At 40.9% G+C, this 15837-nt stretch overlaps 1 protein-coding gene across 1 annotated transcript; it reads left to right on the plus strand.

Moving 5' to 3' along the window:
* Positions 1–94: 94 nt before the first annotated feature.
* On the plus strand, positions 95–14893 carry Mcm4 (minichromosome maintenance complex component 4). Its single transcript, XM_028893311.2, has 16 exons — positions 95–351; positions 669–833; positions 1147–1310; positions 1391–1492; positions 2200–2295; positions 2381–2476; positions 2945–3083; positions 5808–6028; positions 6350–6470; positions 8980–9239; positions 9690–10055; positions 10711–10838; positions 11339–11546; positions 12394–12622; positions 13078–13211; positions 14216–14893. Exons 1-16 carry the CDS (start codon positions 282–284, stop codon positions 14306–14308), a joined length of 2592 nt encoding a protein of 863 aa, XP_028749144.1. The 5' UTR covers positions 95–281; the 3' UTR covers positions 14309–14893.
* Positions 14894–15837: the final 944 nt, after the last annotated feature.

Here is a 15837-nt window from a genome sequence, read left to right on the forward strand (position 1 = left end):
ACTCCTCTCAGGCCACGCCCACTCTCAGGCCAGGGCGCGCAGTGGCGCCGTCCGGAGGCGGAGCTACGTGCCCGTGCCTCTGTGATTGGCCGGGCGCCGCTGGGTGCTGTGACGGCAGAGCGGCTGGCGGGAATCCGCTCTGTGTTCGGGCCCGGAACGCTGCTCCGAGTGGGCGCTAGTTTCCTGACTTACCCTGGTGCACGCTTTTCCAGCTAACCCGGAGCCGAGTGTTGGGACGATTCAGAGCCAGCTTGTCCTTGTGGCGTAGGTACCACAGCACCATGTCATCTCCGGCTTCTACCCCGAGCCGCCGCAGCAGCCGACGCGGACGAGCCACCCCAACCCAGACGCGTGAGTTCCCTCACCTTCCCCTTTCCGCCTCGTGTCGCTTCCCGCAGCACCGTGGAATGTCCTGAGGCCTCCTAGCCTGGTGCGTGGTTGACGGGCCTGGGCAAATAGTGGCCTCTGTTCACTCAAGATACAGATGACTGGCTGGGCGGTCTTCCCCGGGCTGTCTGGTGTGGTCAGTTCAGTTGGTTAAAAATGCCCACGCCTATTCTCTCCGTTCTAGTTTTTTGTATTTTTTTAAGTAATAAGAATACCTGAGAGGAACATCCTGGAAGACGGAGCATGCGCGTTGATACTCTTTGTTTTGTTTTGTTTGACAGCGGTAAGAAGTGAGGAAAGCAGGTCATCTCCCAATCGGAGACGTAGAGGCGAAGATTCATCCACTGGAGAGCTGCCGCCAATGCCCACCTCACCTGGAGCCGACCTGCAGAGCCCCGCTGCACAAAATACCATGTTTTCTAGCCCTCCTCAGATGCATTCTTCAGGTGGGTTTCTGCAGATGTTGGCTATACTGTAATAGAGGTAATTCTTCAACTGTCTGGTTTGCCGCTTTAGCAGTTGTTATGATGCCTAAGCATTCTTCTGTGTAAGCTGATAGGTTCTTCACTGAAACAGCTGGGAATGAGGCAGAATTAGTACATGTTAAGTCCTAGTGAGTATAGTAGAACTGCATTTCGGCTGTGAAAGATTGCAATAAGTATTCTGTCTAGATTGGCAGACACCAAGCATGCTAATTTTGGGGTTTGATGTACTACAGGGATTGCTTTCGTGGTAAAGGTGAATATGTTGTTTTTATAGCTATTCCCTTGGACTTTGATGTTAGTTCACCGTTGACATATGGCACTCCCAGCTCTCGAGTGGAAGGAACCCCAAGAAGTGGGGTGAGAGGCACACCAGTGAGGCAGAGGCCAGACCTGGGCTCAGCACGAAAGGGTCTCCAGGTGGACCTGCAGTCTGACGGGGTGAGTATAAACCAGCTCTCTGATGGTGACATAAAATAGGCAGTTCCATTAACATATTTCTGTCATATGTTTCTCTATAGACAGCAGCAGAAGACATAGTAGCAAGTGAACAATCTCTAGGCCAAAAACTCGTGATTTGGGGAACAGATGTGAATGTGGCGGCATGCAAAGAAAATTTTCAGGTAAGTTTATGTGTATATATACTAAAACTCATTCCTGAGACTTTGGGAGAAAATATTGGTAATCTGTATGTAGGTAGCTATGATGTATAGCAGCAGGTTGTTTGCGGCTTAGATAGAATTCATTCTTCAAAAATAATTTATGCCATGCAGAACATACTTATACTTTTTTAGATTTTGGTATTTTGAGATGGTTTCTCTGTATGGCTCTGGCTGTACTGGAACTCACTCTGTAGACCAGGCTGGCCTTGAACTCAGAGATCCTCTTGCCTCTGCCTCTCTGCTATGATTAGAGGTGTGTGCCAGCACTCCAAAATAGGTGGTAAACACTTATAATCTTAGCATAGAGGAAGAGGGTTGCCAGAAGTTCAAGGCCAGCCTGGGTTCTATAGTAAACCCATGTCTCAAATCCAAAAAAGAACTTCTATGTATGTGTACATATAGCCATATACTCAAAATTTTTTTCTTTCATATATTCATTTTTGGTGGGGGGGGGGTATGCCATACACAGCTTTTAGGTAGAAGTTTGAGGCCAGTTGCAGGGTCTAGTTCTTTCTGCTCTGTGGGTTTTGAGCTAGAACTCAGGTTATCAGGCTTCTAGGCAAGTATCCTTAATTACTGAGCCATCTTGCTGGTCTCTCGTTCTGCATTTTAATAATAATTACATGTTCCTAAGTTCATTAAGCTTAATATTTTTTTTCCATGTCAAGAGATTCCTTCAATGTTTTACTGATCCTCTGGCCAAAGAAGAAGAAAATGTTGGCATAGATATTACTCAACCTTTGTACATGCAACGACTTGGAGAGGTAATCAAATATGATTTACAAGTGGAAGTTTTGTGTTTTGATATAATAAATTTAGTGAAATATGACTTGTTCATATATTTTACAGATTAATATTACAGGGGAGCCATTTTTAAATGTGAACTGTGAACACATAAAATCATTTGGCAAAAATTTGTATAGACAGCTCATCTCCTACCCACAGGTAAGAATTGACTTTGAGCCTCATTACAGTAAATGTTTGCAAGGAATGTTCCTAGCAAGCAAATTTATATTTAGGTTAAAAATATACTTCCAAAGGTTGAATATTTCTTAAAGAAAACCATGTTTTACTACATTAAAAATGAGGAGGATTTTTTTTTCTTTACTAATTGTAGTGTTTCTTAAAAATAATGAACCTTACCAGTGATTTCTTGAAGTAAATTACCTCTTTTTCAGGGGATATTAATTGAATGCTGTTGAGGCAGGGGTAATGTCCAGGGTAGCTTTGTAGTTGAAGATGACCTTGAACTCCTGATTTCTGGGCTTCTGACCCCTGGAGCTGGAGTTATGGGGGCTTATGAGCCATCTGATGTGGGTACTGGGACCTGAATTGGAGTCCTGGCAGAGCAACAAGTGCTGTCAACGCCTGAGTTACTCCTTCAGCCCCTACCCCCTACATTTGTATTTACAGGAGGTCATACCAACCTTTGACATGGCTGTCAATGAGATCTTCTTTGAACGTTATCCTGACTCCATCTTAGAACATCAGATTCAAGTAAGACCTTTTAATGCGCTGAAGACAAAGAGTATGAGAAACCTGAATCCAGAAGGTAATATATTTAGTAGAAAATGCCTTATGTGGAAAGAAAGCTCAAGAATTGTGTAGTGAGTAGTGATAGCATTAAATTATAAGTTGAAAAAGTATATTCTGAATACTTTTATGAACTAATTGTGCATTTTTTATCTTCACTGAAATATCTGATATAAAAGAAATAATTCTCTCCTGCAAAAGTGAATTTATTCAAATACAGTAAATCTCTAGTTAGTAGGTATGCACTTTCCTAGTCACTAAAGAAAACAAATACAGAAGTCCAGCAAGGTGGCTCAGCTATAGAAGCAAATGCTATGAAAACCTGATTATTTGGGAAGGAGAGGATTGACTCCTAAGAACTGTTCTCTATTTTACATATGTGCCCACACTCATACATACATGTAATAATAATAATAATAATAATAATAATAATAATAATAATAATAATAAAACAAATGCAGAACATGATCCTCAACTTTAAGCTTAAAGAATTCCAGCTTGGGAGCTAATAAAACATAAGCAGGAGGTAAGTGTCTGTGCCGTAGGAAAAGGACAAAGTCCTAGACATGCAGAGGAAAAATTGGTTGTGAAAGAGAAATTTAGATGATAGGATTTGAAAAGTGAATATGGCAGAATTCTTTCTAGATAGCAGAATGGAGGGATGAAGGTAGAAAATGCTGCATGTGAGCAATAGCATATGTGGGTGGCTGAAGCAGGGACACTGGAGACAGTGTTTAGGATCAAAGAGCCTAGTTCAAGAGTACTTGGAATGACGAAGAAGAATGTAGGTTTTTACTCCTCAGTCTGGGTTGCCTTGCCCAGTCTTAGTACATAGGAGGTGCTTAGTCGTTTTTGTTTTTTGTTTCTTTTCCTTTTTTTTTCTTTTTCTTTTTTCTTTTTTTTGAGACAGGGTTTCTCTGAGTATCTCTGGTTGGCCTGGAACTCACTCTGTAGACCAGCCTGGCCTCAAACTCACAGAGATCTGCCTGCCTCTGCCTCCCTGATTAAAAGCGTGTGCCACCACCGCCTGACTGATGTGCTTAGTCTTACTGAAACTTGATAGGTCATGCTTTCTTAATGTTTATGGGACACCTGCCCTTTCCTAACAGAAAGTGAGAAGTACATTGAGGGTGGGAACAGATCGGGGGCAGGGTGAGGGACTGGGAAGAGAAGAGGGAGGAGAAACTGCAACCAGGGCATACAATAAATAAACTAATTTAAAAAAAAATTTAGGTTTTTTAAAAAAAATATTTAGGTTTTATTTCAAAATAAGTAGGGAGATGTTTAGAAGAGAAAGATTTTGCCACTTAGGCAAATCAGGGAAGCTCTTTTCATATGAATTCAGTTAGACTGACAGTGGCTCAATTATGGGACATTAGCATCCTAATCTGGAAAGTCCATGGTGATATAAATAGAGCAGAATGATGTTTTTCCATGTGTAAAGATAGAAATGTAATTGTTTTATAGAATTAATAGAAATACCTCTGTAGATAAATATACTAAGATTGTAAAGTACCTTCCATAGCAAAATAACATAAGCAATTAACATGAGCAGGACTTTTCAGTATTTATTAAAGAACCATAATTTTCTGTTATAAAATCGGCTCTTTACATCACCTTTCTGGTGAGATGTTGGAGACCTTAAGGGGGGGCATGCCATACTTTAGAAAGAACTCATGCATAAAGCCTGGGATAAAGTTAATGGTGCTGACTGTAAAAAAGAAAAAGAAAAAGCGTGTTACAGAAACTTGTTTTATGGATGACTGCTAAGAGGCAAAGTGCTTTTTTACCTGTAGGCACTGACTACAAAAATAGACGTGATATGTATTGATGACATCTTTAACTGTGTCCTTGCTCCATTCTGTAGGTGAAAGAGAGGCTTAAGATATCACCAGGGTCATATACTTTGCCCATGTTGTCCTGGTCTAGAATCTAGGCCATTCTTGTGTATTATATATTTACTTGTAGCACATGCTATGCAGGCCAGAGGAAATGTAGGGTATCATTTCTTAGGCACTATTTTGAAAAACAAAAGGGTTTTTCACTGAGTAGGGCTCAGCAAGTAGGCTAGCTGGCTGGCCAGTGAGCCCTAAATGTCCTTCTGAGTTGGTTTTTTTTTTTCCTCCCCAGTGCTAAAATTACAAGTATATCCCTAACCCCAGCATTTCCAGCCCAAAATTTTTTACCTGAGATTTAGGTTTTCCAGGTGGCTTTAAGTGATATGAGAGACTGGGGGACAAAATATATCTACACATCATGTTTCTCACCTGTTGATATCCTCTAAACGGGACACATAAGGAAGAAAGGGCCAGATGTGGGCCAGCAAGATGGCTCATTGGGTAAAGATGCCAAGCCTGACCACTTGAGTTAGATCCACAGGACCCATACAGTAGAAGAGAGAACTCACTCTCATAAATTGTCTTTGGTCTCCACACTTGCACCATGAAAGCATGTGTTCATATTCACATACTGTTAATAAGTAAATAAATAAAAAGTAAAGAAACATTAAAAAGGATCAGAAGTATACTGGTGTTGAGAGGAAAGAAGGCTGGACATAGGAAGGACATCCTAGGCTGGTCCTGAGGATATCAACCAGCTGTCCATTCCTGTTTACAGTGCATGCTGTGTCTCTATTGGTCATCTACAATTCTACTTGAGTTAAGAGTCTGCCTTAGCGGCAGACCCAGGTTGGTGGGCTGAGGGAAGAGGCTGGTGGACAAGCAACCCTCTTTCCCCTTTACAGACATCGATCAGCTCATCACCATCAGTGGCATGGTCATCAGGACATCACAGCTGATTCCTGAGATGCAGGAGGCCTTCTTCCAATGCCAAGTGTGTGCCTATACCACCCGTGTGGAAATGGACCGAGGCCGAATTGCAGAGCCCTGCACTTGTGCCCACTGCCACACCACCCACAGCATGGCACTGATCCACAACCGATCTCTGTTCTCCGATAAGCAGATGGTATGTGGCCACTCTGCACCCAGACTGAGGTTCCCCAACACACTGCTGCCTGTGTTCTGCCTCTGTCTGAATCCTCAGCCAAATTTAATTTGTCAGTCTGTCTTCAACCTTCCTAAATGGAATTAAGCGCTTTGCCTTTGATAGTCATGGTTTTGTTAATGACTAGAATTTGGAGCACACTGATGCTTCAGTACTGATATGCTACGTTGTAAACACTGTTGTGTCTACACTGTACAAAGGGCTATGGTTTTTTTATGGCTTTGTTTATTTTGCATGGTAATTTCTGTTTCTGAAGTTCTCTCTTTCCTATTCTTCCTTCAGATCAAACTTCAAGAGTCTCCTGAAGACATGCCTGCTGGACAGACACCTCACACTGTTGTTCTTTTTGCCCACAATGATCTTGTAGACAAGGTTCAGCCAGGGGACAGAGTGAATGTCACAGGTAAGGATGTAGGTTTGTAACAAGAAGACAGTTGATGCTGTGGTCTACCTCTGTAAGTTCTCTCATGCAGATTTTAAGTTCATGTTCTGGTGGGCCCTTGCTGTGTAAATCTCTCAGAACTTTGTATGTATCTCAGATTGGTAATGTTGATGCATAAGAACAGCTTCAGGGTGTAGTTAGTGTTGATTTGATTCAGTCAAACAGTAAGTAGCTCAGCGACAGAGCACGGACATGGGAGTCATGAATGCCTTTCTACTTATCTCTTATATGTACAGCTACGGACTAACGTTACTGATGGGTAGAGTAGGGCAGAGCACTTTGTCCATATGGGAAAGCAGTTGCTGACTTGTTGGTTGTTGCAGCATGCTAAATGCTGTCTCTTCATGACAAAGTGCCCGATTTTCAATGTCATATGGGTGTGGCAGACTTTCCAGTTTGGAGAAATGTAGGCATTTGGTCAAGGGTGATGGGTCAAAGAACAACATTGTTCTTCATTAGGAATTGAACCCAAGTATCCCTGGCTCTTGAGTCTGGGGCTTACTTACTCTTGAGTCTGTCCCAGCTACTCAGTGAGTCAGGATTTCTTCCCTAACATAAGAGAGACATGCAATCCCAGTTTTGCCCCCCAATTGCCCTAACACCTTTGGTAAGGTATTTAATCCAGTAGGTTGTTTTCTTCAACCATTGTATCTTCAGTGCTCTATCGCAGTTGGTACCTAGAGGAACAAAACTGGGCCAGTTCAGACATCATTAATATCCCCTAGTCCACATCACTCTATGGGTGAAGTGTAATCTGGTTTGCGTTTTTAAAATGTTATGTGTTTGGTTTTTTTGTTTGTTTTGTTGTTGTTGTTATTGTTTTGAAATTTTGTATCAGAGGACAGCTTGTGGGAGCCAGTTCTCTTGTTCTTCTTACATGGAGCCTGAAGATGGAACTCAGGTCATAAGGCTTGGTGGCAAGTGCCTTTACCTGCTGAGTACTTTTTTTTAGCTCTGTAAACTGGTTTTCTTTTATGTTTTAAATAAGAGTTGCATTGTCTTGTTAAAGGACCATGGTCTGTACTGTGAGAATGAGAGGGAGATCAGATTTAGCCCTCAAAAGTAAAGGGCCTGGGTAAGTGACACTTGCTGTGCAAATCTGATGACCTGAGTTCCTTCCCTGGGTCCCACCTGATGGAAGGAGAGAACCACCTCCCAAAGCCAGCCACTGACCTCCACACACCACCCTGACACATGAATACATGCACACAGGCATCTCACATACTGAGAAGTTGAAACTTTGATTTGTTTTAAAGCAGCCAGAAACAGAATTAGTGTGGAGTGCAGGGCTAGTTTGAAACCCAAAGAAGAAAAGCATCAGATATACCAGTTTAGAACAACTTTCCTTCTTAGAGAATGTATGCATTCGAGTAGTTAAAATGTTGTTTATCACTTAATTTCTCTCTGAATTACTTTCTTTGGGAACACAGGTGTGAGGGTTGGATTGGCATGCAGTGCTAGGGATCAAGCCCAGAGCTTTGCACATGCTGAGTAAATATGCTCTGCTAGGGAGCTAGCTGTGTCTCCAGCCCTTAATTAGGTTTGTGAGAGGATATCAGAAAGTATCTCGTTCCTAGTATGAAGCCTAAGTTGTCGTTTTTTCCTTCACCTTTGAGTCAATAGACTATTTTGCTATTTGTTACTGTTAAAAGATTTGAGCTTTTAGGATTTTCATTTTCTCAAGTTTTTGGTGTAGGATTTAGCATTTTGTTCCAGTCAATTACTAAGTAAATCTTTTAGCCTAGAGAAATGACATTACTGTATTAAATATGACCATGATGCAACCTTTTTTCACAAATAGCCTGCTTTCATTTTGCACCTAGAACAATTGTGTACCAAGTAGTTATGCACAGATAGTTCCTTAAGTTCATACAGAACAGATGGATACAAATGTGATTTTGGATCTGTTCTTAAGAGCTTGTTTCTTGCCGGGCAGTGGTAGTGCCTGCCTTTAATCCCAGCACTCAGGAGGCAGAGCCAGGTGGATCTCGGAGTTCGAGGCCAGCCTAGTCTACAGAGTGAGATCCAGGACAGGCACAAAAATTACACAGAGAAACCCTGTCTCAAAAAACCAAAAAATCAAAACTTGTTTCTTGGGTCTGGAGAGATGGATCAGCAGGTAAGAGCAATGACTGCTCCTCCAGAGGACTCAGGTTCAATTCCCAGCACTTACATGGCAGCTCACAACTCCAGTCCCAGGGGATCTGACACCCTCACACAGAATATATACAGGCAAAATACCAATGAACATTAAATAAATAAATCTTTTTAAAAAGAAAAGGAACCTGCTTCTTCCCAGTTTGGCTGTTTCTTGATTTTCTTAATGTAGGCCTTTGCCTAGGTGGCTAACAGGTAATGGATATTCAAGTGAGATGGGGCTCCCCGGTGCTGCACATTGCCTGTGCTGACTACTGAGCTTGCAGAAGGAGAAGCAGGAAGGTAAAATTGTGTCTCCTGTATATGTTCTTAGGCATATATCGGGCAGTACCTATTCGAGTCAATCCAAGAGTGAGCAATGTGAAGTCTGTCTATAAAACCCACATTGATGTTATTCACTATCGGAAAACTGATGCAAAACGCCTGCATGGCCTTGATGAAGAAGCAGAACAGAAACTTTTTTCAGAGAAACGTGTGAAATTGCTTAAGGAACTTTCCAGGAAACCAGACATTTATGAGCGACTTGCTTCAGCCTTGGCTCCCAGCATTTACGAACATGAAGATATAAAGAAGGTAACAATGGAGTTTTTAACTTGATATTAAGATTTATAGTTCTTTGGGATCGAGTATTTTAAAAAAATTCATTTGCCATTGCTACCATCTCCCAAAGATAAGAACTGTTTGCTCTGTGACAGAGCAAGTCACTGACCTCTGCCTCAGTTGTTAGTTGAATGTTACTATTTTGTTGTGTATATACTCATCTCTGTGCTGTGTGCATTCTTTTCCCTAAACCTAAGAGGTTATTTGGGGTCAGAACAGAGGTTATGCTGGTTAAGTCCTAGAATGATGTCATGTCTACTTAGGTTTAAACTTTGGTTAGGAATAATTTAGAGTGACCAGAGCACTCTCAGATGGCTTTGGTCACACCTTCAGCTTATAAAATAGAAAAGTACCTCTGAAACATAAGATAAAGTTATTACTCTACAAAATGAATGTTTAGATGTGTTTATGCATTTTTTGTAGGGAATCTTGCTTCAGCTCTTTGGTGGAACAAGGAAGGATTTCAGTCACACTGGAAGGGGCAAATTCCGTGCCGAGATCAACATCCTTCTGTGTGGTGACCCTGGTACCAGCAAGTCCCAGCTGCTGCAGTATGTATACAACCTGGTCCCCAGGGGCCAGTACACATCTGGAAAGGGCTCCAGTGCAGTTGGCCTCACAGCCTACGTGATGAAAGACCCTGAGACCAGGCAGCTAGTCCTACAGACAGGTGCCCTTGTCTTGAGTGATAATGGCATATGTTGCATTGATGAGTTTGACAAAATGAATGAAAGTACAAGGTCTGTACTGCATGAAGTCATGGAACAACAGACTCTATCCATTGCAAAGGTGAGTGGTGATGTCCACTGTGACTACAGACTCTCAGATAATATCTGCTTTTAAGAAAGTGATCAGTATTTCTCAACACGTTTCAGTTAACCTTCTATATTGAAACCTCTGTCTTACATTAGCTTTTATTCACTAATATATTATTATGCTCATAAGCTCGAGTTTGTGTTGAAGTTACTATCAGTGTCAAGTGTTTGCTTTTTGATTTGAAGACGTTAACACATCTGCAGGGGGTTGGAGTGTTGGCTCGGTGGATTAGAGCAATGGTTGCTTGGCCAGAAAACCTGGGTTTGATTCCCAACACCTACATTTGGCTCACAACCATCTGTCATCTATAACTCCAGTTCCAAGTGCTCTCTTCTGACCTCCAAGGTTACTAAGCACACATGTAATGCACATTCATTTAGGCAAAACACCCAATGCATAGAATAAAATTTAATTAAAAAGAAATACAGCTGCAGAATGCATATATCTAAGGTCAGTCCTAGGCATGAATCTAAGGACAGAGTGCCATCTGTGTGCACTGAAACCAGTGAGAATCTTTGAAATAAGAAACAGCTGAGCAAGTGAGGATTAGCCAGAGGTCAGATGAATATAGTTGTCTTCCTTGTGGGAGTCAGGAAAAGACTTCTAACTGCAGTGCTTCCTCTGATAGGCTGGAATCATCTGTCAACTTAATGCACGGACGTCTGTCCTGGCAGCAGCAAATCCTATTGAGTCTCAGTGGAATCCTAAAAAAACAACCATTGAAAATATCCAACTACCACATACATTGTTGTCAAGGTACTAAAACATTTCTGTACGATGAATGCTTCTGCTGGCTTATTCATACAATTGTCAGCAGTAGATTGGAAAGAAAATAGAGTCAGCAACTGTTAGCAATATCTTACTAACCTTAAACAATAATTCAGATTTGGTTGGTCAGACCTTTTGGCAAGGTTTATGTTAATTATACTAAATTTGTTTTGTTTCTGGTGGTGCTAGGGATTTAATAAAAGGCCTCTCATGTGTTAGGCAAGTGCTCTATCCCAGAAGTACACTCCTTATGAAACAGTTATTCTCAGACAAGTTGAAGGTACTTTTACCCAAAAATACTTGCTCCTCTGAATTAAAGAAAAGACTTAATTCTCTGACTTTGCTCTTACCTAGGCAGGTGATGTGGCAGCCCTCTGTGAGTTCCTATACAGTACAGTCAATGAATGACTTAAACACCTTCTAAGTCCTACTTATAGATATGTTGGTGTCTCAACTAAGAAGACAGTGTTTTTCCTCTGTCTTGTCAGGTTTGATCTTATTTTCCTCATGCTGGACCCTCAGGATGAGGCATATGATCGGCGTCTGGCTCATCACCTGGTTTCACTGTACTACCAAAGTGAAGAGCAAGTAGAGGAGGAGTTCCTAGACATGGCAGTGCTGAAAGACTACATTGCATATGCACATAGTACTATCATGCCCCGGCTGAGTGAGGAGGCCAGCCAGGCTCTGATTGAGGTAACCAGGCCTAAGAAACAGTTTGTAACTCTAGATGAGCTACCTGTTTCTCTTCTTTGCTTGTTTTTAAAAAGTAGAGTCTGTGGTAATTTAGATTCACACATACTTACAATATGGGCAGGAATGTACTAGGGCTTGTTTGGGCTGTATTGTGAAATGGCATGTGCTTTGATGGGTTTATATCCTAGCTATGTTCCAAAAGGCTCAATGATGGTTACAGATGATATGTGATTTTTTTTTTTTCATTTGTACCATGAAATAAATGAAACTACATGCAAAACGAATTCTCTTTGAAACAGTATATCCTCAGTCATCTTTATATGCCTTGTAGAATGGGTCTTATGGACAGACATTTGCCAAGCCTTTTCCTACAGGCTCTCTGATATATTCCTTTCCTTTGCCACTGTTTCCTTTGTTGTGGTTGTTGCTGTGTGTGTGTTCTTTCTGTCTGGGGGGGTATGTGTGTTTGGTGTTGGGGATTATACCTATGGGGGTCTAGACATGCATTCTTCTAAGTTTATACTAGCAGCCTTTTAATCTCTCCTCTTCATGCCTACCTATACAGATGTCTCCAAGAAGTCTTACTGTCAAATATTCCTGATATCACCATACATTGATGTAACAGTCCTCTAGGTTTCTACGTTTCTGTTTGTGTGTAAGAGTCTAACCAAGCCTTAATGAGTTTCAAATCCACAGCCTAGAGCCAATTCGTAACTACCTAGAGTAACTGTACCCTGCAGACAGAGAGGCCTTCAGTTATTTCATAGAACCCTAACTATTCAAGGTCAGCCATGAAACTGAAGGTTCTTGTCAGCAGTGACTTTTATGTTGTTTCTACCTTCTCTAGGCTTATGTGAACATGAGGAAGATCGGTAGTAGCCGGGGAATGGTTTCTGCTTACCCTCGACAGCTAGAGTCATTAATTCGCTTAGCAGAAGCTCATGCTAAAGTAAGATTTTCAGACAAAGTTGAAGCAATTGATGTGGAAGAGGCAAAACGCCTTCACCGGGAGGCCCTAAAGCAGTCTGCAACTGACCCCCGCACTGGCATTGTGGATATATCTATTCTTACTACAGGTTTGTTACTTGCTTTGAAGGAAAAGACTTAAAATCAAAAGGGATTCTGTTTCCTCTGGTGTCTTGGTACTTATTAAAATCCATTTCAAGGGAGAATAAGGCATGCACATTGCTCACCTCTAGTCCCAGCTGTGCAGAAGGCTCGGGGAAGAAGGTCACTTGGGCTCAGGAATTCTAGACAAACTGAGGCAGCATAGTAAGGCCCTGTCTCAAAAAGAATTTGGTCTCCTAGTAAGCATAAATATACTTGCTACACAGTTCATGTAGGCTTTCAGTGGCAAGTAGCTATTGATACATAAAGTAATTGAAATAACAAAACTCATGTTCTTGAATATGCTCTGGCACTTGGCTCTTCTAACTTTTTTGGCAATACTACTGAGGGAATGTTTGTGGGAATCTGTAACATTTCACTTCCTCATGGCAGAAATATTTTCAATGATTTCTTTTTGAAATAGGGATGAGTGCCACTTCTCGTAAACGAAAAGAAGAATTAGCAGAAGCATTGAGGAAACTTATTTTATCTAAGGGTAAAACACCAGCTTTAAAATACCAACAACTTTTTGAGGATATCCGGGGACAGTCTGACACAGTAAGTGTTTATATATGTGTAAGTAATAAATGTAAATAAGAATAAGATAGATAGCCACTGGGTGGTGGTGACGCACACTTTTAATCCCGCACTTGGGAGGCAGAGGTAGGATTTCTATTTCGAGGCCAGCCTGGTCTACTAAGTGAGTTCCATGACAACCAGGGCTGTTACACAGAGAAACCCTGTCTCAAGGTGAAAAAAATGGGAAGAATAAGATCACCTCTTCCATAAACACATCATCAAGAAATACATAATCTCTGGGTGGTGGTGGCGCACGCCTTTAATCCCAGCACTCAGGAGGCAGATCCAGGTGGATCTCTGTGAGTTTGAGGCCAGACTAGTCTATAGAGCAAGATCCAGGACAGGCACCAAAACAACACAGAGAAACCCTGTCTCAAAGAAAAAAAAAAAATACATAATTAATATTTTAGTGTACTTGCTTAGAGTTTAGATTTGTTTTAGCAATGTAATATTTGTATGGCCTTTTACAATTAATTAAAGATGAATTATTAGTGAAAAAAACTATGGGTTGAAGTGAAGGTCTGTTTGTTTTTTGCTTTGCTTTGTTTTTATAACACTTCTTTACTTTCCCTTGACTATATTGCATGATGGCAGAGCTTAGAAAGGACAGTGCACACCTGATCCTCTGAAGAAACATTTGCCATCCCTAATTGACAGCTTAAAAAAATGTGTTCAACTGGGGTTGGTGAGATGGCTCAGTGGGTAAAGGAGGTACCTGCCACTAAGCCTGATGACCTGAGTTCTATTCCTGGGACTCTTGTGGAAGGAGTGAACTGACTTTGGCAAGTTGGCCTTTGACCTCCAGTTATGTACCAGCCCTCACCCCCAACACACATGGGAACACAAAATAAATACAGCGTATAAAAAGTGTAATTTAGCAAAGTGAATTGTCTACAACCACCAAAAAGACAGACTCTGAGTGGTAGTTTAACATTTGTGTGTCTAACAGGAAGGACTCAGTGTGTGACATTTTTGTTTCCTAGGCAATTACCAAAGATATGTTTGAAGAAGCCCTGCGTGCTTTGGCTGATGATGACTTCTTAACAGTGACTGGGAAAACTGTCCGCTTGCTCTGAGCTGTGTGGCTCTTGGTCTACAGTCAGCTGCTGTTGTCACTGATGTAAATAGAGTTTGAAAGGCAGTATTCATTACACCACATAAAAATTTTTTATCTTGCATTGTGTTTTTTAGTAAATGTATGTTTCTACTTTCTTTGTTTTTACATTTTAAATTACCAACATATACAGTAGAGGTTACTTTTTTGATGTGCCACTTTAATTTTTAAGCATCTCTTTGTACACTGAGTCCAAGTCCAGTTTGGAGAAGGTTTTCTAATGGGAGCTTTGCTTTTGTTGTATTGCAGTGCTGGGAATGAAGCTAAGGGTGACACCCATGGTAAATATGCAAGCTATGTCCTCATTGTGTGGAGAATTTTGTGATTGGAGGTAACAGATGGCCAGGATACATCCTTTATTGTGATGTGATGATGGGCTAGGGATTTTATACCTTTTATAGCACCTGGATTTAACTTAATTTGTAGAAACTTACCCCCATAACTGTTCCTAGAACAATATGATTGAAAATTGATAAATTCCAAATTGGCTTCTACTTTTTCCTAATATGTAAAACTATTTCCTAAATAAATGATAGAAAAAGTAATACTTGGTTGTTTAACACTGTTTCTCATTAAGAGCAGAACTTTACTAAATACTATATTCTTTGAGTCATAAAGGTACTTTATAGGCTATAAAACAAAACAAGATGTAACGAATTTGCATTAGTCTTTTTAGAGCCTTGCAATCACTATTCTCAAAACCATTGTAGCTTTAAATCTATGTAAATATTTCTACACTAAATCTCCAAACCATTTGAATTATATGAATTAGACTTTAGTGTAACTTGTAATCAGTTCTCACTGGAAGTGTTCATAGATCTAAAAATGAATACTTATATATAGCATTGAGATGTTGAAATTGAAATGCTATATTTCAAAGGAAGAAATAATTGAGTTGGGACATCACCAGAGGCCATCTACCTATCCATTTGTGTACATTGGTATGAGTTCCTATGTAGAAGATGGCTTCCATGTGTCACCTTTACCTAGGAATCAGGTCATCAGAAGATGAGGGCATGAGAAACCTCATAACTTGTCTAAAGTCCCAAAACAGGAGCTAGAGTTCATTATGTTCTGACTGGAACTGAAACTTACCTAGCCATGTCTAGCTCAAGTTTTACCTTGGTGTTATAAAATACTTTTGTACACTATGGAGACATATATTTGCCACAGCACCTTCTTACTGGTTTAATAAAAAGCTAACCAGCCATTAGCTAGGCAGGAGGTATAGGCAGGTCAGTCAAATAGGATGCTAGGAGGATGAAAGGCAGGGTCGCCAGGAGCCACAGAGGGAGCAAGGCATCCTGGGGGACAGGTAAAACTAGAAGCCACGTGGCAATATATAGATTAATAGAAATGGGTTAATTTAAGTTGTAAGACCTGTTATAACAAGCCTAAGCAATAGCTGAACTTTTATAATTAATAAGTCTCTGTGTCATTACTGGGGAGCTGGCTGTCACGATGGAAAGGTCTGACTACACCTTGGACACA

The sequence above is a fragment of the Peromyscus leucopus genome, chromosome 12, assembly GCF_004664715.2.
Source record: "Peromyscus leucopus breed LL Stock chromosome 12, UCI_PerLeu_2.1, whole genome shotgun sequence".
Lineage (NCBI taxonomy): Eukaryota > Metazoa > Chordata > Mammalia > Rodentia > Cricetidae > Peromyscus > Peromyscus leucopus.